The sequence below is a fragment of the Microtus pennsylvanicus genome, chromosome 15 (assembly GCF_037038515.1).
Source record: "Microtus pennsylvanicus isolate mMicPen1 chromosome 15, mMicPen1.hap1, whole genome shotgun sequence".
NCBI lineage: Eukaryota > Metazoa > Chordata > Mammalia > Rodentia > Cricetidae > Microtus > Microtus pennsylvanicus.
This window is the reverse complement of record NC_134593.1, coordinates 22,219,606-22,244,925: the sequence shown is the minus strand read 5'-3', so window position 1 is coordinate 22,244,925 and position 25,320 is coordinate 22,219,606. Positions and strand designations below refer to the sequence as shown.

The 25,320-nt window shown below is 46.1% G+C and overlaps 1 protein-coding gene across 1 annotated transcript in view; it reads left to right on the top strand.

Annotated features, from left to right (window-relative positions):
• LOC142835620 (guanylate cyclase soluble subunit beta-2-like) overlaps positions 1-25,320 on the top strand; it is a 55,767-nt gene that overhangs the window by 1,559 nt on the left and 28,888 nt on the right. The window contains exons 3-4 of the mRNA XM_075949230.1: positions 9,435-9,529; positions 24,522-24,682. Coding sequence (XP_075805345.1) covers positions 9,435-9,529; positions 24,522-24,682 — 256 coding nt within the window. The remainder of the gene's footprint in view (positions 1-9,434; positions 9,530-24,521; positions 24,683-25,320) is intronic.

The following is a 25,320-nucleotide window of genomic DNA, read 5'->3' as shown; positions in this document are numbered from 1 at the left end:
GGAGAGGAAACAGGGGGACAGGAAGGGAGTAGGAATAGAGCCCAGAGTCCTGGATGTGTCAGGCAAACACACTACTACTAAGCCATAGTGATTGGAAGCATCACTCCAGTCCCTGGTATCCGTCCTAGGGGTGCAAATGGTGCAGAATGCTCCATTTCAAACCCCCCCCCCCGGGAGTTGCCTTGGTCCGGATTTGACCTCTGGGAAAGCCCACCAGATACTGACCCCTCCCACAGGCTATTTAGGCTCAAACCAGGAAAAAGGAACACATGGTCTTGGGGTTTACGTGGCCTCCCCTCTTTCTTCCCCCCCCATGCTCCTGTGCCACCGGGGAGCGCTGCATTTATTAAATATGGGCATCTTTAACTTGGCCTAATCTGGTCTGATTTGAGTTATTTTGCATGGGCAGAGAGGCTCATCTTAAGATTTTTCCTAACACATAGCCTCCCTCCTTCCAAATTCTTCAGATAATTCTTAGTTTTCCCTTCCTGACTTCATCCAGGAGTTTTTTCCTTAATTCTGCCATTTACAACTCCCAATAGTCCCTCGTTCGGTTTCTGTAATCTTCCTGGCTCCACACCTTCCAGAGTTACAGATTGGGGTCTAAAGGTCTCAGAAACCACCCAGTCCTCTAGAAGCAAAATGAGTGCAAAAATACGGAAGATGATTGGCTTCCCCACTTAATCAATAACAGGTCACTTACGACAACCTGGCACAGCTTCGTTTATTAAATCCCCCAAAATTTTACATGATAATAGCCAATTCTAGTTAAGTAAGCAGAACAAAATGGGAACTTGCCCATTGGCACTGACGGTCAGTGCAGTCCCGGGAGTGGAAAGCTATGAAGATGAGCTACACGCTCATGCCGGAGCCAGCTGGTGAAAATCTGCTCTCTGGAAAGTATATGATCTCGTCCTGCATCACACACATATGTGAGGGAAGATATGACAGCGCCTTCTATGGAATAAGTTAGAAATTAAATTCTTCGGTTGTCAAAAACAAGTCAGCCAACAAATGGAACGACACAATTTGTACTCTTGTATGTGATGCCTGCAAAGTCTGTGAGGTTCACTGTCAAGTTGTGTGACGTTATTAGGTTTAAGACCAAAGAAGCAAATTAATTCATGTAACTACCAGATCAAAAAAAATCACAAAGCAAAAATGTAAGACAAAGCTCAAAACAAGTAATAATTGAATTTGGATTTTCTCTCAATACCTGTGAGCCAAATTCCCCCATCCCCTTTTTCCTATTTAACTTTTAAGAGGTTTTTCTTATTTTTTTATTTAAACAAAAGAAGCAAATTAACTCATGTAACTACCAGATCAATCACACACAAAGCAAAAACGTAAGACAAAGCTCAAAACAAGTAATAATTGAATTTGGATTTTCTCTCAATACCTGTGAGCCAAATTCCCCCATCCCCTTTTTTCTATTTAACTTTTAAGAGGTTTTTCTTATTTTTTTTTATTTAAACAAACCTAAAATGCTTAGTGAAATTTTTCTCTCTACCTCCAGTTTCAAATAAAGAGCTGAGGAGGGAGTGTGTTACCTGTTAGCATGGGTTAAACTGAGGTGGAGGCAGGCACGACCCCACACCCTGGGCTCTGTGGGCGCCTGCGTTCGGGTGTTTGAAGGATCTTCCCGATCCAAATCAGCAATCATTTAGACCAAATATTTTCACTTCAAAAAGAAAGCAATGAAACAAAATAAATAAATAAATAACCTGAGGCTTGGACAGGCTAGGTGACCTGACTGACACCAACCTGCAAGTCAGGGACTAGGCCAGGACACAAATATCAGCATCAGTTTTGCCTCCCAAGGTGGGTAGGGGTAGGTACATGCATGTGGTCACCTGTAAGGGCCAGAAAAGGGCATTCAGTTCCCTGAAGTTGGGACTGTAGGTGGCTGTGAGTCTTCCAGTGTGAGCACTGGAATCCAAACCCTGGGTCCTCTCTCCAGTGCCAGCATCCGTATCTTCAAGGGCTCCATTGGGGAGCTGCCCCGGGGAGTACTGCCTGGATGGCACAGCCTTTGTTTATAGCCATGGTGTGATGGAGGGCAAGTGTGGGGAGAACACAGGGAGAAACTCCTCCTCCGCTGAGGACTTACTTTGCGGCGGACACCTTTTTATCAAAGCCTAACAAATACCCTGGAGAGCACATTGTTTCCCCTGTCCCCGAGAAGGAAACTGAGCCCTGGGAAGGCCCTTGTTGGAGGCTGTGTAGTAGATAGGCCGGACTAGTCTGGCTATGAAAAGAAAGCAAAAGCACCCCCTTTTAACCTACGCTGTCTCCGGGTGACAACAGAGGAAATCTCTAAACACGCATTTACTGACCTCCATTGCTCTGTCTGGTGCTGTGGAAACACTGCAGGGCTAGTGAATCCAATAATCAGTCACCCAGCCAATTTCACCATCGGCAGAGACCTTACCTTACAGACCTGGAATGTGGAAAGCAAGGCCTCACTGGTCCATAGCCCATGGATGCTGAGACCATTGTCCCAGCACAGAATGGACAGCTGTCAGTCACCTAAAGCTCTATGCCCGTCTATCTCCCAGAAGATCTATGCCTGGGGGTTCCAGCCTTAGGAGGAAGAGGGCAGACAGGTAGCTCTTGCAGGCTGTGAGGTGATCACTGAGTAGGAAAAGGAAACTCTTTGAGGAGCGATGTTAGTCCCAGAAGCTACTGTATTGGGCTGTCAGTCTATATAGTTTAAGGCTACAGTTACTGGAGGGTCAAAGGTCAGAAATACGATCTACAGTCCACATGGCCCCGGCCGAGCATCTAACCACTCAGTGAACCAGGTGTCTTGTCATGAAGGAGTGCCTATTCCGTGTAGGATTATTGCAGGTACTGAATGGGATGTGTAAGTCAGACACCCAACTTGCAGCAAGCACCCTGCAAACACTAGCTGCGGTCATAGAAGTCATGGGTTGTTGTCAGTTTCTTTTCAAGATGCAAGCCTTGGGACAGGGAAATGGAGGGACCCTAGGGTGTGCAGTCTTTCGAACCAGACTTGAGTTGAGGCAATGCTGTTCTGATCTGTGTGTTCATGAGTCACTTGGCCTCATTCCCTAAATCTTTGATTCTGGATGAGAGGGGAATAACATGCCCACCCTCTGCGGTTGAGGAGAGGGCTGAGCAGAACAACACACGGAGGAATCTTGGAGGAACTTGGCCGTGTTCATCCCGCCTCCAAACACAGGTGCGGAGGGGCCACCACACCCAACACTGTCAGAAACTGTTCCGCTGCTCTGGTCACTGTGTCTCCACAGCCCCTTCCTTGTCCAGAGGCAGGGTTTCCTAAGGCCGGCATGTGTTAATGAACTTTTCTTTCAACCCGATCACCCTGGTATCCAGTGTGGGCCATCATAGCCAGTGAGAGGGAAAGACTGAGTTTTGGGCCAACACTTGGTACCATCTCATTTCCTGTTTAGGACTAAGCTTGCCTGCCATTGTCAATCCCGCCTAGGAGAAAGGGAAGAGTTTTGGAAACTGCTGAAGTCCTCAGAAGCAGAGGTAAACAGCAATTTGCTTGCTGGCATCTGAGATGCACTGTCTAAGGCAGGCCTTGCCCCCTCCCTTCCATCACAAGGCTGCATGATAGCATGGACAGACTGGCACTCTGATTGGCTGAGCATCCCAAATCCAGGACGAAAGTGGGTTTATTAGTTTATGTGCAAACATACGGTAAGGACTTCCCTTCTTTGGATCCTTGGTGTGACCTCACGATACGGATCATGTCATTTCTTTGTGTCATCTCTTCCCACACCACTCTAAGTGGACAGGTTTCAGCATTTCCTGACACCAGAAAATCATGGATTCCAAATGATAAAAGACTTTAAGAGAGGAGCATGGGATAATTAGTTGATTGACAACTTGATGGTATTACAAAAGGCGTAGGGCAGGGTTGAGGCACACTTTTGGGTGTATCTGTGAGGATGTTTCTGGAGGGGATTAACTGATAGAAACTCCACACTGAACACAGGTGGTGCTGTTCCCTGGGCTAGGGGCAAAGACCAAATAAAAAGGGGAGAAGGGGCATGTGGCCTAAACATCTTCATTCATTTCCCTCTGACTCACCCAAATGTGAGCAGTCTCCACTGCCATGCCTGCGCCGCTTACGTTGTCTTTCAGATTGTCATCAAGGAGAAGCTACATCTTGCTAGGCATCTGGTCACAGCAGTGAGAAAAATGACCAAAACAGAGCACACGTTTGCAGGGGGATTAAAGGAAGACCTCCGGGAGCAGAGGACTTAGCAAGACAATATTCAGGGTTTGTGTCATCAGGTTTTAGCAGGAGTGTCTGCTTAACCTAGACTTGAGGAAGTGTTTACACGGTGTTTAGCGGTTTGTGCGACTACACAGGAAAAGCCAAGAGGAAGGCCTATTCGAGAAGCACAGCTAGCTGGGAAACTGGATTCATTTAGGGAATACTATGAAAAAGAACTTCACAGAGCAGAAAACTCAGCTTACAAACATAAATCGAAACCGAGCCAAGATTGCTTGCTGCGCCGAAGGATCTCCTTTGGGCTGTGTTTAAACAACAAATTCCCTGGTGCTCTTAAAGCAGAATTTTTGCTGAAAGGGGGGAAAAAAGCCATCAATTCCCATACAAAATTTAAGAAGAAATGATTAGGCAAAGTGAACTATGTCTCCAGACGTTATGACATAGATTATATTTTATATGGAATAATCAGAAACAGATGTGTGTCCTTCTCTGCTGGCCTTGCTGATTTTCCTCTCATATAGTCTAGATTTATAGGTTTCTAATTCCGAGCCACGCTTTTGTAACCTCCTGGCCTAAACCTCAACAGTGGAGGCAGCTGATAGTCTGGGAAGAGTGGGACCTTTGGGGTAAGCTTTGTCTCCAAACTATGCCCAGATTGCTCACTGGCTGAGCTGGGCCACTTTCTCCATGAGGCAGGAGCTTGCTCAGCTCCTAGCATGTGCCGAGCAGAGGTACAAGCATTGGGGAAGGAAGTGATGAGAAGACTCAGGGACTGTGTCAGGAAATGGAGTCTAGTGTGAGGAACAGAAAGCAAACAATAAACAAAAAACTTTTCAGGTTGCTCAGAGAGCTATGCAAACGTAAAGCGTTTGAAAGAGACTGCCTAAAGATGCAGGTCTCCCTGTAAGGGTTAGAAACAGACTCTTTGGAGAGGGAATATGGTGTGGGACAAATGTCTATATTTTGTCAATTATATTTTAAATAAACGCTGATTGGCCAATAGACAGGCAGGAAGTATAGGTGGGACAACCAGACAGGAAGTAGAGGCAGATCAAAGAGAACAGGGGAATTTTGGGAAGAAGGAAGCCCATTCCTCTGCAGTCCTGACCAGACCACAGAAGAAGCAAGATATGACTGCCCCACTGAAAAAGTTAATGAGCCATGTGGCTAACACAGATAAGAATAATGGGCTAATATAAGTTGTAAGAGTTAATAAGAAGTCTGAGATACTAGACCAATCAGTTTATAGTTAATGTAGACTTCTGTGTGATTTTTTTTGGGGGGGGGGACTTAATGACTGCAGGGACCAGGCAGGGAAGAAAACTCAGACAACAAGAATCTATGAACTGGAAGGAAAGAGCCAAGCTGGGTCAGGGAAGTGTGTGTGCTCCAGAAAGAGGGAACAGCCAAAGTAAAAGATTTGAGGTGAGCTGAACTTGGTGGGAAGCAACCACCATGCCTGGAGTATCACACGTGTGCTGTCTGAGAGAAGGTAAAAGGAGAGAAGGTTTTTAGGGACCAGAGCATCAATATGTGTAGAAGATAGGAAGGCATTGACATTTCTTTCCAGTGAGCACAGGTTACTAACCCCTGGGCTTCTTCACTCCCACTTACAAGTGAAGAGGATAAATGGCCCTGGTGGTGGGGTATTTACCAGAGGAGATGCTCAGACACAGGTTTAAATCAATAGAAAGTCTTTATTAGCTGGTCGGCAAATACACTGGGTGATCAGGCTCCCAGTGTGGCACCGAGCCTTTCTCAGGGTGAACTTTTAAGTATAAGAGTTAATAAGAAGCTTGAGCTAATAGGCCAACCAGTTTATAATTAATGTAAACTTCTGTGTGTTTCTTTGGGACTGAATGGCTGCAGGACTGGGTGGGACAGAAACCTCTGTCAACAATATTGGGGGCGAATTTAGCAGGATGAGAAACAGGCATTTTGAGGTCTGAAGTTTCCTTGACTAGAGACTTTCCTTTATAAAAGTAGCTGGTGTGGGATGGAACAACAGCGAGTTCAAGGTCTATGGGACTACAGATGGAGTTCAACGTCAGGATGGGCAGCTTGGTGGGGCCCTGCCTCAAAACAAAAACAACAAAAGGGGGTAGGCGACAAGCCCAGTGGTGGAGCACTAGCCAAAATACGGATCTCTTCCTGACTCTTGCAGCGAGGTTAAGAGCCTCTGTTGATTTGTATCTTTTATCAAAACTTCTGAGACTGAGATAGCCCTGTAGCTCAGTGGGTAGAGCCCTAGCATGGTTATGTGGTTCCATCCCTAGCACCACATAAACTAGGCAGGGTGGCACATGCTTAAAATCCTTCTGCTCAGGAGGTAGAGACAGGAGGGTCAGAAGTTCAAGGTCATGCTCAGCTTTCTCTTGAGTTTGAGGCCATGCTAAGTTATAAGATTCTCTCTCTCTCTCTCTCTCTCTCTCTCTCTCTCTCTCTCTCTCTCTCTCTCTCTCTCACACACACACACACACACACACACACAAATCCTAAATCCTAAATCCTCTTTTAAGTGTTTATCAGTTTTTATTTGTGTGACAGGGACAGTGTCAGATATTGGAGATATGAAATCAAAGGACACAGCCTGGTCTTTAGACTTGGGATGTAAGAAGCATCAGAGAGTCATTCATAGGTGTCAGGACTTGTCCATGCCCAGGCAGGTGCTGCAGGCGCTGGGGACCATGGAGGGGGTGGATACATGAACGCTCATGAGATTCACAATAACCAGATGAAAGAGGATAAGCTGGCCAGGTTAGAGGGAGTGGGCACCCTTCTGGTGGAGGGAGCCTGTGGAAGGCAGGGAAGGCATTGTGAGCAGCTAGAGGGGTCCAAGCAGCAGGGGGTTGGCTCGGGAGTATGGGAGGGAGGGCCAAAAATGTCTAGCTAAGTCTGGATGCTGCCAAGGACACTAGAGGAACTGGGGACTGTAGCACAGTTAATAAAAACCCAGAGACAGATATTGGGGTTCATCCTGAAGACCAGAAAAGCAAAGCAGCCAGCCACTGGCTCTTACCTCAACCTCAGTTCGAAAATAGCGATCCTGCCTCCAGGGAACCTCAGAATGAGACTGAGACTGGGAGCTGTCTCCCCCCATTTTATATTCCTCTCTAGTTCTGAGATTAAAGGTGTGCACCACTACCATCTGGTTTCTATGGCAAACCAGTGTGGCTACTGCGATTAAAGATGTGTGTCACCACTGCCTGATCTGTAAGGCTGGCCAGTGTGGCTGTTTTACTTTTCTGATCTTCAGGCAGGCTTTATTTATTAAAATACAAATGAAATATCACTACAGGGGAGGGATGGGCTAGAGGGACAGATCGTCAGGACGGGAAATACGCTCCAGTTTTCCTCATCTCCTTGTCCCCAGTACAGCTGTAGGCAAACCTTACTACTGTAAGGGGTTCTTGAAAGAACGCCTTCCCAGTGCTTAAGTCCACCCCATTTCCGTGGCCCAAGACTTACCTTGAAGAACTTCTCATTTCTCCTGGGACCTTTATGACTCACCCTGGACTCTAACAAACTATGACATCAGCTTAATAATGTAAGGTCCGTCATTTGTCACTCGTTTCCTTTCTGTGTTGAATCTAGAAAGTATAGGGGAGTTGCAGTTTCTCAGCTTTGAGAAACAAGAGACAAGTGGTTAAAAGATAAGACTCAGAGCCTGCCTGCATTTTTTTGTTTTATTGTGTGTGTGTGTGTGTGAGTGTGTGTGTGCTTGTTTTTCTCCTCAAGTTATTCTGAGCCAGGCAGTCAGCCCTGGCTTGCTGCATAGATAGTTTGGATAACACTAGGTGTTATTCACTAATGAGGAACCCTGGGTGTTCCAGTAAAATATCAATTAGTCTATGGCCTTTGAGTGTGGAGGTGAGACCATGCATGCGTGTGTGTGTGTGTGTGTGTGTAGATGAGTCTTTGCATGTGTGGAGGTGAGCCCCTGCATGTGTGGAGGTGAGCCACTGCATGTGTGGAGGTGTGGAGGTGAGCCCCTGCATGTGTGGAGGTGTGGAGGTGAGCCCCTGCATGTGTGGAGGTGTGGAGGTGAGCCCCTGCATGTGTGGAGGTGAGGCCCTGCATGTGTGGAGGTGAGCCCTTGTATGTATGACTGGCATTGACATTACATGTTGAGTGTCCTCTTCATGTCTCTTTCCACTTGCTCTCTCAAGTCCTGGTCTCTCTGAGGTGTCTCCCACTGTCATTTTTCTTCCTCCCTTCTTAGCAGAAGTTTGGTCATCTCATTTAAAATGTCTATTTGTTTATTTTTTGAATAAACTATTGGCCAGCACACTGTGTCCCAAAAGGATTTTGACAGATTATGTGTCCCAGTGTGCCGTGGCTGTGGTGACCGCTGCATGCAGCGTTAGAGACCCGGAATGAGGCCAGAAGTCCTAGCTGGTAGCATGTCTGCCACCCCAGCAACGTATAGCATGTATACAAACCAGAAAAACACCCGACACTACAGTATTGTCAGCTCAGCCTGCAGGAAGGAAGAGGCTGTGTGACCTGGACGGTGAAGTGGAGGTGAGGTGAGGACAGCCTCGGCCACAGAGAGCATACTCTGTAAGGGCCTGGGATTTACATCGCCTCCCTTCGAGCCTTCATCTCAGGTTGTGGCCATGTATCTAGTCTAAATTAGGGTCTGGCCTGTTAGTTTTTGGTTCACAAGGCCCCTGGTGGCCTGGGTGGAGAGGCCACTCCAACATAGTGGAGAATACCCCATTTTCGTAGTAGTAGTGAGGGTTTGCGGCAACTCCACATCGGCCCCAGCCTCCTCATCTATTCCAGCTGCACATAATAACTCTTAGAAACCATTGGACCCAAACCAGGAATCCTGTAGGGAATCCAGAGACTCAGCTGCAGACCCAAGTACCCCTTGTCTGTTTGAGCATCCTGGAATGTGCGAGTCAGGACCAGTGCCATTTTCTGGGATTCAGAAATAAAGGGCGAATGACCGTAGCCACCCTCGAGGAGTCCAGCAGGGGTGGCGGTGGGTAGACTAACCATCTTCATCTAAATTGAGCCTATTCAGGCTCAAACTGGAGTCCAGAGGATGCGCTCAGCAGGAGTCAACACCCACACAGTCACAGTGCTTAGGGCCCTGAATGCAATGCTTGCTGTACCATACATTGCTGGGTCAGCGACTGTCCTGGGACTCAGCTCCCGCGGACCAGTGCTCAACTGCACTTGTTGCATCTTTCAGGGCTTCTGCAGAAGTGCAAGACGCCTTCATGACCTACACTGTGTACGACGACAGCATCACCATTAAGCTCATCCAAGAAGCCTGCAAGGTCCTGGGTAAGTCCAGAAAGGCTTGTTTGGGTTTTCTAAGGCTGTTATAAGAAAGAAACACTACAGTTGATTTTCATCACTTACGGTTGTTCTGCTAGGAAGTTCCTGCAGACAATGAAGTAGTAAATACAGACATTTGACCCCTAGGGGAAATACGGGGCTCAGCTTCTGTGTCTTTGTCACAATATCTGAGAAGCAACCAAAGTGTGATGTTGTTTATGTGAGTTTCTGTTTAAACACACACACAGACACATAGACAAACAGGCCACAGACACCCAGACACACACATACACAGACACACAGGCACACATACAGACACACACATACTCATGCATACACGGACACACACATAGTCACACACAGATATACACACATACAAACACACACAGGCATATACACAGAGACATACAAAGGCATATATACATGCACAGACACACACAGGATTCATTGACATTGGTTCAGTCATTAAAAGTGTATAGTGTTCTTGTTAAGGAACCAAGTCCAGTCCCTACACCTACACTGGGGGCTCATAATCCCAGCTCTAGAATTCTAATGTGGCATTCACATCGGGGCCACCACTCTGGCTCTGGAGGGTCTAACGCCCTCTTTTGGCATCCTATTGCAATGAGCTCACGTGCATGTAGCCACACAGGGATACACCTATACGCATAATTAAAATAAAATATTTAAAGAAACCCACTAACCTCACGACAAGTTGTGTCATAACATTATGTCTGAAAAAAAGACAATAAAATGAAAATTCTCTGTAAGTCTGCACGTGGCAGCTTTCTTGTTCTCTGGGACGTTAGAGAGCTCTTCGACATGCACTTGGGCATTTTAAACAGCAGAATCACAACTAGAAATCAGAAAACCACGAGCCTGGGTTATAGTGAGCTTATGTGTTCAGGAGAGCTGCAACAAGCACATGGCACAGAGCCTCGTATATTTTACCTAACAGCTTGGGAAAGGTGGGGGTTTATCTGGTTTACACACCCTAACAACAGAGGAATGCTGCTTCCTAGCTTGCTCCTCATGATTTGCTCAGGCTGCTTTCTTTTAGAACCCAAGATCGGCTGCTCAGTAGTGACACCACCTACAGTGAGCTGGGCCCTCCCTCATCAGGCATCAACCAAGAAAATGCCCCACAGACACGGCTGAGTTTAGATTCCCCTCTTTTAGCTGGTAGTAAAAATAGCAAATAATGGGGACCAACTGTATCGCACCATAAACTGAGTAATTTTAAACAGTAGCAATTTGTTCTGTCATTATACGGGGTAGGAAGGTGAAAACCAAGAGGCTGGTATATGGCACTGTCTCTGGAGATGCGAGGGGAGAATGTTTCCCTCTTTTAGTTTCTGGTGGCCCCAGGAGTATGTAGTCTGTGGCAACATAACTCCAGTCTCTGTCTCCAGGCAGCTACCTCCTCTCTGTGTCTTAATTTCTCTGTCTCATAAGGATTCCATCAATCAGATTAGATTTAGGGGCACTCCTAGATGACTCTTATGTATGACCTTGAGTACATCTGCCCCAACTTGTTTCCCACGTAAGGCTGACATTCACAGGTTCTCGTGGACGTGAATTTTCAGGATGAGGGAGAGTATAGGACAAAAGAAAATTTTAGCTTTGTCTCTATTTCAAAGGTGGTGGTGCATGCCTTTCATCCTAACACTCGAGAGGCAGAGGCAGGTAGATCTCTGTGAGTTTGAGGCCAGCCTGGTCTACAGAGTGAGTTTCAGGACAGTCAGAGCTACTTTGGAAAAACCAAAAAATAAATATGTAAGACAAGTTAAGTAAACAGCCACAATTTTCTAGCTGGTCAAAGAAAAAGATCACCGTCTGCCCTCTAGGTTTGTGTCAAGGTAGGAGGTAGCGCACGTGGCAACATACAGTGTGGCTTTCAGCACAGAACGACTCAGAGAGAATCCTTTCTTTCCCCGTCCACCCTTTCCTCACACTGTGGGAACCCGTGAGGATGTGAGACAAGCATTTAGAGCCATCATGGGCAGGAGCATCAGTGTCTGTGTCCAGTACCTGATCACCCAGGACAGAATTGTCACAAGTGTCTGGTTATGGAGCCTTCAGACTGGATCCTGTGTAGCTCATAAACAATCAAACAACAGGACCTGTGGTTCGGGGACAGTTTTACTGAGCCTTTGGTGCCTAAAACAGTAACTAGAATCTCAATGAGATAAGTGTCCAACAGTTACAGGTTAAATGCAGCCCCAGGTATAACAGTCACCTGTCCTGCAGGTGCCTCGAAGAGCTTGGACAGCTAACTATGGCTGATTCCTCTTGGCTGTGAGGCTCAGGGTTTGCAGTGGGCAAGGTATTAGACTTGTTACCTTCTCTTTTGAGTCTAAAAAAAATTAAAAATCTCTGATTAAAAGGGTTGAGGCAGAAAGAATATGTGTGGACAGCCGTGGCAGGTGGGATCTCACAGCAGTACAGTTGCCTGTTCAGAATCTCCACAAGTCTGGGCCTGTCACTGGCCCAACCTGGGTCAGGGAGGGACTCATGGGACCCGTACCCCACCTAGATAAGCCCTGGCCACTTGCTATCTGCACCTCCTGCTAGGAGACAGGGTTGGGCCTAAGACTGGAACTGTCACATTGGAATGAGGGGGCATTCCTTCCTCCAGCTTCCAGCACTCAAACTTTGCTCAGCCACCTTCTTGGACCCCTCCCAAAGCCACTGGTGGTCCCTTCCTTTCATAGCTCTAGGCCCCTGCACACTCCTGGCAATCACAGCCACTAGCAGGGCAAGTTTGTGGTGGTGCACCTTGTCAGGGCAGCTGGCAGCCGCTTTTCTACATGGAGTCCTGGTTCAGGGCAGGTACTCTGTTCTGTGGGGTCAGGACACTAGGAACCTGACCACCGGCCTCACTTCCGCTCCCCATAGTGCCTTGCTTGACTCGCAACCATAGGACTGCTCCTATCAGCTATCTTTGATACACCTGCTAAGGGAATTTTTTTCTAGTCATTGTGTTGTTTATTTTATTGGGGGCGGGGGTGTCTCACATTATAGCCCAGGCTGGCCTTGAACTCATGGTGAGCCTCCTGGCTTAGCCTCTGAAGTACTAAGACTGTAGGCATTAGCCACCATGTCCAGCTTAGACATGGCTTCCTTAAGTGGCTGGGAATAAGAGTGAGAGGAACCCCCTAAAACACAGGAAAATGCCATAACAATGTCTCATATCTTCTGGGCCAATCTAAAAGCACGAAAGGACAAAAAAATGTAAATGCATGATTGTGGTATGAAATATCCTTTCCCAAATCATATGGCTGCGTTCTTGCTTTTGTTTTTTTTTTTAGATTAGTTATCAGTTTTTAAAATTTAAATATTTAAATTTTTAGGGTTTCATCATTTCCACCCCATCCCCCACCAACCATTTCTGCCCTCCCCACTCTGCCTCAGATTCATGGCTTCTTAACTTTCAATTATTAGAGACACCCTACTGAGTCTATTTGGCGTTGCTCATGCAAACGTGTTTAGGGCTGACCACTTGGGATCGAATAATCAGTGAAATCCCAACTGTAAGCCATGAAGCGGTCAGTGTGCAAAATGCTTAGGACCTCAGCAAATGTGACTGAGTGTTGAACCTCAGAGAAAGGCAGGGCGCGCCACTGGCCTCGCTTAAGAGTAGTGGCAGGGCTTTGCTGGTCACGTCAAATGGCTGTAGTCAAAATTCATAATAATGCTCTGAGCCCTCTGGCTAGTGTTCAGAAAAGCGTCTGCAAAGTAGTTCACGGGCCAGATCTGGGTCCCTATCCGGTTTTGTAAACAATGTCTTATTGAAACACAGCCGTACCCGATTGTTTACATATTATCTATATGTCTTCTGTGGCATATTGTTAGAATTGAGTTGTCCCAATGGAATCCATATGGTTTGTGACGCTTAGAGTGTTCCTTCCATAAGTTCCTTTTAGAGAAGAACTCTGCTGTTTCATAGTCTAGAGAATGAATTTCTGACAAATCACTTATTTTTGAAGATAAAACAAACAATACCTGGTATTAGCTAAGAGCCGCTGTGGATTGAACTGCGCCCTGACAAAGTTACCTCTTGAGGTGTTGGCTGCCAGGTGTTGGCGATGGAGTTTAGAAAACAACTAGGTTTAGACGTAAAGTGTCCCACTGAGAGTTGACACCAGAGGCCCAGCCTGTCTCTTTTTTCCTGTGAGGACAGAGCAGGAAAACAGTCATTCATGAGCCCAGAAGAACCCTCACCAGAAACCATCCTGGTCAGCATCTCAAGCTGCCGTCACCACAGTCTGAAAACAAAGCGCCGTGGTTAAAGGCCTGTCCGGGGCATGTTGTTACAGGTGCCCTCATGGATTAGAAACTCTAACAAGTGTCTAAGTCTTCAGAAATAAGCAATTCTGCACGCCTGCTCTCATCCTGCGTAGTTTTGCAGCAGCAGCACTGCAGAACACTGTGAATTTGGTGACAATACTGTAGAACACTCACTGTGCATTTGGTGACAATACTGTAGGACACTCAGCCTGTGCATTTGGTGACAATACTGTAGAACACTCACTCTGTGCATTTGGTGACAATACTGTAGAACACTCACTCTGTGCATTTGGTGACAATACTGTAGAACACTCACTCTGTGCATTTGGTGACAATACTGTAGAACACTCACTCTGTGCATTTGGTGACAATACTGTAGAACACTCACTCTGTGCATTTGGTGACAATACTGTAGGACACTCACTCTGTGAATTTGGTGACAATACTGTAGAACACTCACTCTGTGCATTTGGTGACAATACTGTAGAACACTCACTCTGTGCATTTGGTGACAATACTGTAGGACACTCACTCTGTGCATTTGGTGACAATACTGTAGAACACTCACTCTGTGCATTTGGTGACAATACTGTAGAACACTCACTGTGCATTTGGTGACAATACTGTAGAACACTCACTGTGAATTTGGTGACAATACTGTAGAACACTCACTGTGAATTTGGTGACAATACTGTAGGACACTCACTGTGAATTTGGTGACAATACTGTAGAACACTCACTCTGTGCATTTGGTGACAATACTGTAGAACACTCGCTCTGTGGATTTGGTGACAATACTGTAGGACACTCACTGTGGATTTGGTGACAATACTGTAGAACACTCACTCTGTGGATTTGGTGACAATACTGTAGGACACTCACTGTGCATTTGGTGACAATACTGTAGAACACTCACTGTGAATTTGGTGACAATACTGTAGGACACTCACTGTGAATTTGGTGACAATACTGTAGAACACTCACTCTGTGCATTTGGTGACAATACTGTAGAACACTCGCTCTGTGGATTTGGTGACAATACTGTAGGACACTCACTGTGGATTTGGTGACAATACTGTAGAACACTCACTCTGTGGATTTGGTGACAATACTGTAGGACACTCACTGTGCATTTGGTGACAATACTGTAGAACACTCACTCTGTGCATTTGGTGACAATACTGTAGAACACTCGCTCTGTGGATTTGGTGACAATACTGTAGGACACTCACTGTGCATTTGGTGACAATACTGTAGGACACTCACTGTGCATTTGGTGACAATACTGTAGAACACTCACTGTGAATTTGGTGACAATACTGTAGAACACTCACTGTGAATTTGGTGACAATACTGTAGGACACTCACTGTGAATTTGGTGACAATACTGTAGAACACTCACTGTGAATTTGGTGACAATACTGTAGGACACTCACTGTGAATTTGGTGACAATACTGTAGAACACTCACTCTGTGCATTTGGTGACAATACTGTAGAACACTCGCTCTGTGGATTTGGTGACAATACTGTAGGACACTCACTCTGTGCATTTGGTGACAATACTGTAGGACACTCACTGTGCATTTGGTGACAATACTGTAGGACACTCACTGTGCATTTGGTGACAATACTGTAGGACACTCACTGTGCATTTGGTGACAATACTGTAGAACACTCACTCTGTGCATTTGGTGACAATACTGTAGGACACTCACTGTGCATTTGGTGACAATACTGTAGAACACTCACTCTGTGCATTTGGTGACAATACTGTAGGACACTCACTGTGCATTTGGTGACAATACTGTAGGACACTCGCTCTGTGGATTTGGTGACAATACTGTAGGACACTCGCTCTGTGCATTTGGTGACAATACTGTAGGACACTCGCTCTGTGTGTTTGGTGACAATACTGTAGGACACTCACTCTGTGCATTTGGTGACAATACTGTAGGACACTCGCTCTGTGTGTTTGGTGACAATACTGTAGGACACTCACTGTGCATTTGGTGACAATACTGTAGGACACTCGCTCTGTGTGTTTGGTGACAATACTGTAGGACACTCACTGTGCATTTGGTGACAACACTGTAGAACACTCAGCCTGCACATTTGGTAGTGATTCTATAGATCACTTGCCTTGTGTGTTTGGTAATGATTCTGTAGAACACTCTTAAATGTGGCAGCAGTTTCAGTGGGGAGACGCCATCACACACCTGTCCTGGTCCTGTTTCCAACCCAACCAACACGTTTAGAGGCAGCAACGAGTTTGTAGACCCATGTGTGGACATGACCCTGTTCCTTCCAACCCAAAGCCAGCCTTACCACAATCATTTCTCTTTGGCTCACTTCGACTATCAAAAATTTTGTCTCCTTGTTATCTCTAGAAAATCTGTTGGGTCATATTTCAAAAGAAAGATAAGCATGCAGGTACATCACACAAATAGGATATTAGGATCATGAAATCTCAATACACAGCAGTTGGGGGGTTGAAATACTTTCTGTCCAAGGGTGAACATTCGAATTTGAATCTCTAGGACCTGAGTAAAGGCTGGCATGGTCACATGAGGCTACAATCCCAGTGGAGATTGAGACAGCCTGATACAGTCTAATTCCAGGGACTCACAGACCAGCCTGCCTGGCCTAACCAAAGAGGTTTATGACCTTCACATGCATGGATATACATACCTCCAAATACACACACACACACACACACACACACACACACACACACACACACACTCACTCCTCTCTGTTTCTGCTGTGGGACAATGATCTTGTACCCTGTAGATATTTATCAGTTGTATTGCCTTAATAAAATGCACATTTTAGTCCAAGACTGACCTAAGTGGTATCATTCTAGAATATATTCTTTAAGAAATGTTTGCATTAACTCCTTGAGAATTTCATGCCCCTGCCCTTTCTACCAACTCTCGACCTACCTCTACCTCCCTACTCATCCCTGTACTCATTTCCATTTGTTTTTAAAACAAGTCATTAAATCCAGTGTGTACCACCCATACACTCCTAGGTATGTGGCCGTTCCCTGCAGCATGGTGGGGCTACCAGGAGCCACAGGGCTAAAGAAGACTGATTTTTGCTCTCCCTGCAAACCACTACCTGTCCATTCTCAGTTAGGGCTGGAGGCTCATGAACCCGTTTTCCTCTCCACACTTGACCAGCTTGACCTTGTGCAGGCAAGCATGCCTGCTATGATTGCATAAGCCCAGCAGCCCTGCCCAGGAGATGCTGCTTTGTCCCGGTTCCCCCAGACTCAGGCTAGCTTCTTGATGGTCCAGAGCCTCGTGTATGGGAGGAATGGCACAGATGTCTCTTCGGGGGCTGAGCCCTCTAATGGCCTTGCTCTCTTGCTTTCTGCATTAACCGCTGTCCATGCACAGAGAAACAAGAAGAGGAATTCTGTGAATGGCTTTTCCCACATAGCGGATGCTTCACACCATAAACAAAAGCCGTTATCGTGAAAGGAGACCATTGTAAGTTGTAGAGCAAGTCCCTATCCTGTGGATCCCTGCATGCTTCTCTGGGTACCCCTGGGGACAGAGATAAGGAATAGGTCCTGATGTCCCAATCTTGGATGATGAGATGTGGGCAGGGGTCATGAGAAATCCAGTCCCAAGTCTGCCCTTCGTTGAGGCGATGATTTCCAGGTGGTAGCTGCTTCATTGCAGCCCTCATCCAGACGTCAGCAGGTGGCCTTTCTTCCCAGCCCTGGACAGTCTGCCTCTGTTTTCCAATTCCCAGAGTTGTAACCACACAAGAAGTAAATACTTCTGGGCAGCACAGAAGAGCGAAGCTTGTTAAGCTCGACCTCCCAAGTTCATACAGCATCCAATTTAAGAGCCTGGTTAAAGGCTCCACACCTCTCTGGGGAGGCCAAGTGTAGATGCCGCGTACCAGCTATTTTCCTGCTAACAGAGAAATCTTTCATCCTTAGCCAGACAAGCCGACACACACCTTTAATCCCATCACTCAGAAGGCAGAGGCAGGAATACGTCTGTGAGTTTGAGGCCAGTCTGCTTTGCAAAGAGAGTTCCAGGACAGCCAGGGCTGTTATACGGAGAAATCCTGTCTTGAAAAGAAAGGAAGAAAGAAAGGAAAGAAAGGAAGGAAGGAATCTTTCATTCAAACAAAAACACTTTTTAATAGATATTTAATACATCTACAACAGTAGAGATTCATAGATTGGGGCCTACATGTCTTTTGCCCAATTTCTCTAATCAAATGATTTTACCCATCTTATTTCATGTCTGGATCCCTCCACCATTTTCCGGTTTTGTTTTTGCTGGAATGTTCAAAAACAAGTCTCAGGTTTCCTATAATTTCACTCAAAAATATTTCAGCAGGAGTCTCTAGCAGTGTAAAGACATTTTGGAACATAATGACAATGCTCTGACTCTAGACATGAGACCTTGAAGAGCGTGGCTCCAGCCACATCTGACACAAGTTCTCTGTGGATGTCTTGCATGCAATCTCTTCAGGTCTTTGCAGGATTACCAGCTACACCCTTTTACTTCACCATAAATGCAACCCTACTACAAGTTTATCGGAACGGTACCAAAACCATTTCATCTACCCTTCATACCCGCTCCCTCCCCCCCTGTGAACATCTCCAGCCTTCTCTGAGGCTGGATCTGCATAGCCTCTGGCTTGTTAGCAAGACACTGATAAAATAACCTTTGTCCTTAAAAATTCTCTTGGGGAGTGAAAGTATCAAACTCAGGAAATGAGTGCCAAGACAGTCCTGTAGATATTAACAAAAATATTCCAAATGACCTATAATGTCCTTTTTTAAAAAAAAAAAAGAAAAGAAATCCTTTAATAGTGCCCTGTTATTTCAGGCTTCTTTAGTCTGGAAGATTCCCAGTCTCTGTTACAGTTCATAACATGAAGGCCTTTGCCAAAGTTTTCACCAGCTGCTTGGTAGAGTGTCCTCTATTGGGGGGATCATTACTAGTTTTTCTTGATGCCTCTTGGCAGGGAGATTGCAAAAGTGATCTCTCGTCTTTCCCAGTTGGTTTTGTCAGGAGTGGCAGGTGTTCCGTGTCCTTGCTGTGGGCAGTGTGAACTTGGATCACTTGGTGAAGCTGGCATCTGCCAGGTTTCTCTACGCTGAAGCCGGCGACTTCTCTGTAATTAGAACCTCATGAGAAGCAGCTCTCGGATAATGCAGGTGTCTGGTTCCTTCTCAAACTCCCTCTTGTTTGATCTTAGTTCTCAGGGACACTGTCCCCTGTGACCTCTGTGGATGAATACTTGAGATTCTCTGTGTGTATTATTCCTCTCCTATTTATTATTTAGTCTGCCATGAGGAAAGATGTCTCCCGTCCCTGCTTGTCTGTTTATACCAATGTGATCTTGAGTCTCATTTGTAAAAACAGGTCACACTGCTTTTATTATTTTTGTTGATGATCAAATTCAAGACCTGACTAACGGAGACAGCCCCTCCCCGATACCTTGATGTCTCTACCATTCTTTCACATCTCTTTATTTTCTTGCATGACAAGTTCAATTTGTTCTTTCCTTTCCTTGTTCCAGCCAGGGAATGTTCTGTTTCTCAAAGAAGCTCTGGTTCTGTTTAGTCGAGGATACCATCTTTAAAAATCCATGATCTGGACACTAGGAGAACTCAGTGCTCTTACCAAGACTGACCTCTGTTAGGCCTCCTCAGTGGGCAGACACATACACACTGTCTACCATCTGTGTGTCTATCTATCTATCTATCTATCTATCTATCTATCTATCTATCTATCTATCTATCTATCCACCCACCCACCCATTCATCTATCTACCTATCTATCCATCCATCCATCATCTATCTATCTACCTACCTACCTACCTACGTACCTACCTACCTACCTTCCTATCTACCTATCCCCTCTCTCTCTATTCAGCCATTATCTAACCTCAACTGTCTAGTTTTCTATATCCTACGCTGGGTTTCATGGTCTTATGTCATATGTTTGTGTCTGTATGAGTGTGATGTATGTGTGTGCATTGTATGTGAGAGTGTCCTGCTTTATCATTCTGTCTTTTTGTGTGTATTCTTAATGTTTTACAACAATTTATTTATATTGTGTGTGCGACCCTGCCATGGCTTGTAAGCATGGGTCAGAGGACAACTTTGAGGAGTCTGTATTTTTCTTCCACCATGGAGTCCTGACCAAACTCAGATGATCAGGTTGTTGGCAAGCCCCTTTGCCCACTGGGCTGTCTTGCCTACCCTGTGCTTTCTTCTTTTTAAGACAGTATTGCCCAGTGAACCTGGAGCCAGACTGGTGGCCAGTAAGCCCCAGTGACTCCTGTCTCTGCCCTGCACAGTGCTAGGGCTACAAGCACACATAGGACCACACCCTCCTTTTCACATGGGTGCTGCCATCAGAACTTGGGTCTCATGTTTACTAATAGAGCCTCTCCAGCCCATTGCTATGGCAGATTTGTCTCATCCAACCACACAGTATTCATTCTTTTCTTCCTTTTTCTGAAGTTGTAGCCTTCTTCTTACATAGTGGTATATTATTTGTGTTTTAATAAATAAAGCTTGCCTGAAGATAAGACAACAAAGCAGCCATACTAGTCAGCCATACAGGCCAGCGAGTGGTGGGACACACCTTTAATCCCAGGACTCGGGAGACAGAGGCAGGGGGATCTCTGTGAGTTCAAAGCCACCCTGGGCTACATGAGATTGAATCTGTCTAAAAGAGAAACAGAGCTCACACAAAGGTGATCCCAGCACTTGGGATCCCACACCTTTAATCCCAGAACTAGGGAGGTAGAGACAGGAGTGATATGGCTGGGCAGAGAGAGGAATATAAAGGGGAAAGACAGAAAGTCAGTGGAGTGTGGAGTCTGAGGATTTGTGAAGACAGGATCTCACCCTTTCAGTCTGAAGATTTGGTAGAGGTAAAAGGTCTCTTTAGTGGCTGGCTGCTTTACTTTTCTGATCTTTAGCTTGTACCCCAATATCTGTCTTTGAATTTTTATTATTCATGCTACATTCTTAGATTGTGAGAAACCTGGCTTTATTTATTGTCATTGCCTTTGCTTATGTGTGCAGTTCTTAAATGTTTAGAAAGTACGTTCAAAATTGTTGACACATTGATGTGATAGCAAGGCCTTCAGATTACAACCAGACAGTTGCTCAGAGTTCTGTCTTTAACTTTTGAACAAAGAAGTCGAAAGGTTATGCTTAACTGTTATTGGATTTTAAGGATTAAAAATGATATTAAAAATCATATTTATGCCTGTGTTTGAATATGCATGTGAGTGCTGGTGCCTAAGAGGCCGGAAGAGCCATCAGATCCCTTAAAGCTGGTTCTGAGCCATGTGGCATAGGTACTAGAAACTGAACTCAGGTCATCTTCAAGAGCAGTACATGCTCTTAACCACTGAACCATCTCTCTGCCCAGATAGGTGAAATTTTTTTCCTGAGTAATTATACTATCCAAATTTTTCTGTTGAAACATTATTCTGATGACTTCTTTGTTTCTTTCTTTGTGTATGTCCACACCTCTCCCCTTCTCCCTCTGTCATGTGTGTGTGTGTGTGTGTGTGTGTGTGTGTGTGTGAGTGTGATGTCTTTCTCTCCTTGTTTTAGGGATTGTGTCTAATTCATCTCACTTGTTAGGCAAGTTCTCTATTACTGAGTCATGTACCCAGCCCTGTCTTTATTTTTTATTTTGTGACAAGGTCTTGCTAAGTGGCCTAGGGTGGCTTTGAACTAGCTATGCAGTCCAGTTGAACCCTGAACTGGTGATTCTCCTGCCTCAGTCCCCTGAATAGCTGAGATTATTTCCCGAATGCTGATTTGGTTTGGTTTTCTGTCTCAGAGCTCTCCTTTATCCTTGTCTTACTTACTTAGCCTAAGCACATGAGTCAGGAACATGATTCATGAGGCTGAAGCTGTGCACGGAGGTCTGCTTCGGGAAGTGCTAACCCCCGACCCTTCACGACTTTACTCTCCACCCCATTCCCACCAACGTCCCTTAGGAACCCAGTCAAAAGTCCCTGGTTTATACTGCTGGTGTTTAATTTGTCAGATAAACAGAGAGATGCTTCCCTTTTCAGTTCCCTCTTCTAGACAAAAGATGCAAAAGCTCATGTACTAGAAATCGTTCTTCCCACTACCAAATAACATTTTAAAGCCGACTTGGGTTTTGGGCTCTCTTCCCTTTCCCTCCTTTTTCCATATGGCCCTGGTCTCCTGGGAATCAGAGGGCTCTTGGAATCCTAAATTCACAGAGGTGGAACTGAATTAAAAAGTAAGACAGCTGCTGATCTGAAAAGGAGCCTTTGTCCCCTCTCAGGAAGGCGTTCTGCACGAAGAGTCCCAGGAGCGGCTCAAGGCCAGCACAGATGGTAGCTCCCCACCTAAGCCCACGTCGCGGTCTAAGGAAGTTAACCGCGGACGGGGGAGACTTTTCTGTTGACAGTGCTGGGTACCCAGAGACAAAGCAACAGGGGCTGAAACAGCCAATACTGTGGATTCCTCCTCCCCCAGGTTTTCAGCTGTAAGTCAAGTCAGACAGGCGGTTCCCCCGGGAGAAGGGAGCCCTGCAGGTTTCCTGGCAGGTAACAGGATGCACCTGTACAGGGCTCAGGCTGCGGCTGCACAGCACAGCTGTTTCGACTTAGCCTGAATGGGCTGGATTCACGCAGCAGGGAGGGGTAGGGCAGAGTGGAAAGCGGCAGTTGCACACCTGTCTGCAAGCTTCTCGGGTCAGGAAAGACCTAAATAGAACCTACTTCAGTTCACTTAGGACTGAGCAGTGGCTCCTGAATTCTGGCATAGACTAGCTTGTTGTCAGCTAGGAGGGACAAAAGAGACAATTTACACAGGCCATGGCTTTCTCCCACCCTCCTATCCGGACCATTGTCTAGACTCAGAAGAACTGACTAGTAGTTTTGGCAAACTATGTTTGATTTATTTGTGTAAGCTCAGATTCCATAAGAATTATCTTCCCAGAGGTCTGGCTATAAACAGAGAGCTGTAAGGAACCTGTCGTGGTGTGTGTGTGTGTGTGTGTGTGTATGTGTGTGTGTGTGTGTGTGTGAGTGTGTGTGTGTGTGTGTGTGTATGTGTATGTGTGTGTGTGTGTGTGTATGTGTGTGTGTGTGTGTGTGTGTGTGTATGTGTGTGTGTGTGTGTGTGTGTGTGTATGTGTGTGTGTTCACTCACACATGCACATGTTGCTAAGAATTGAGTCTATGGGCTCATGTGTGTTAAGAGACCCCCTACCACTGAGCTATATCTCCATCCTTCTTTTTATTTTCCACTTTGAGACAGGATCTCCCAAGGTTGTCCAGGCTAGCGTTGAATTGACTCTGTAGCCCAGACATGCCAAAAGTTTATGATCCTCCTGCCTCAGCCTCCTGAGTATCTTATAGCTATGTACCATAAGGCCTCACTGTCCAGACGATCTTCAGTGAGCAGGGCCTGGGAAGTAAGGACCACTTTGCACACCTGCCACTCTGGAGTGTTCTGCACCAAAGTGCTCTGAAGGCGGTGAGCTTCTCACTGTGATGGTAGCTCCATCAGGAGAAGCAGCCTCTAAGAATGCCTTAGGGAGCTGTGACTCTCATAGCAGTTCCAGGGACTTTCACAAGTCAGAACTCGACCCTACGTAAGAGAATGGTCTCAGGATGCTCCAGGCTGGCACAACAGTGAGGTCTACGCCCTGTGTCCACGATGACAGTGAGAGCAGCCTTCACCTTGTTTGGCTGTGGGGTGTGGTCCAGAGGACATGGAATAGTCAGAGACATGGCAGCAAATCTGTCCTCTAACTTGCTTCCATTGCCCTCCTGGACAAAGCGGGACACGATAACAGGATCATCTATTTCCAATATCCTAGCGTGCTCTGAGAGTAACTGACTACCGAACTTTGCAGGAACTCCAGACTACACTTGAAAATTGCTCGCTGCCCCCACCATACAGATGAGAAATGGGGAGACACGGGGTCCTGCCCCCATCTTTGATTGTAGATAACTCAGGAATTTATCATTACTTACTTTGTATCTAGCTAAAGAAAATAAGTAGGGCTCAGTTGCTGCCCATGAGAATTGCCCGTTAGTTAGGAAGCTGGAAGTGCAGTATGCCGGGATAGCATAGTTGGGGTGGCCACAAGACTGGCAGGGAAATGGTTATGGAGAATTTCATCTGAGAACAACCCTGAAGGGAGACAGAGACCTGGGGAAGCTGAGAGAGAGAGGAGTCGAAGTCACAGGTATTTGCTCTCATTTTGGGCAAATTCGTTTTGCATTTCCGTGTTTGTCAGCTCAGAGTCAGCCTTCAGTTCTGCAGCAGGCTGTTGTTTGAAGGTGCACGAGGTGGTGGGTGAGATTTGGGGGGCGGCTGTGCTCTACCCTGCCCTAAGTTAACCTGGATCCGGGCACAAGATCAGTGCTCAAGGGAGAACACTAGCTCGACAGATCTCGCTCGAACCCCTGGGAAATATCTTTCTTAGCTGTTACAGAAGAGAGTGAGGGAGTTTGGGAGGGACTCATAGTGAACCAGGGCCGCTCCCAGCTCTTTATGATGCCTTAAGGTGATTCTAGACATGTCACTGATGATGAAGGTGAAGGATTAGACATGAGTCTCCCAGCAGCAGGATTTGAGCACTCTGGATCTGGATAAAGACTACCGAAGGGATAACCCCACCTCAGGACCTTACTGGGGTATGTATTCCACAGATGTATCCATGGAAGCCATTCTGAAACTCTTTGGAGAATACTTCTTCAAGTTCTGTAAGGTGTCTGGCTATGACAGGATGCTGCGGACCCTGGGAGGAAATCTCACGGAGTTTATTGAAAACCTAGATGCCCTTCACAGTTACCTGGCACTGTCTTATCAGGTAAGGCCATCTGAGCTTTGTCTTGGTGGTCCTGAGAGGCAGAGAGAGAGAGAGAGAGAGAGAGAGAGAGAGAGAGAGAGAGAGAGAGAGAGAGAGAGAGAGAAAGTGTTCTCAGTTGAGGAGCTGCACAATCCGTAGCCTCTGGCATCAGTGGGCCCAGTAGCTCTCTTAGAGGATAGAAAGGAGGATGACTACCCAATGGCTTCCTTTATAAATGGTTGGCGAGAAGTCAGAGTTCTAGCCTTGGGGTGGTTGTGGGAGGGGGTAACTTCTGAAGTTTGGACCCAGATTTGGAATGAATCTGAGAAGTCAAGCACAGTGGGAGCAAGGGCTGGAAAACAGGTTGGGGTGGATTTTCCAATCTCTCTTCAGGTCTCTTGGCCTGGGTAGAGCTGATAATAGCTTGGGCAACCAGATTAGGCCTGTGCAAATATCGGAGGGAAAAGCTTGGCAGGGCCAGGAACCAGAGCTGGGAACCATCCAACCCTGATTAACCCCTTGGGGTGACGGACTAAGGTGTTAGGAAACTACATTCCCAAGTGGGATATGTCCCCCTGGAGTCCATGCCTTGCTGGTGTCCCTGGGAGAGTTTATTGAAAACTCAAATGTTTAGATTTTCATCAAGATGCTTTATTGTA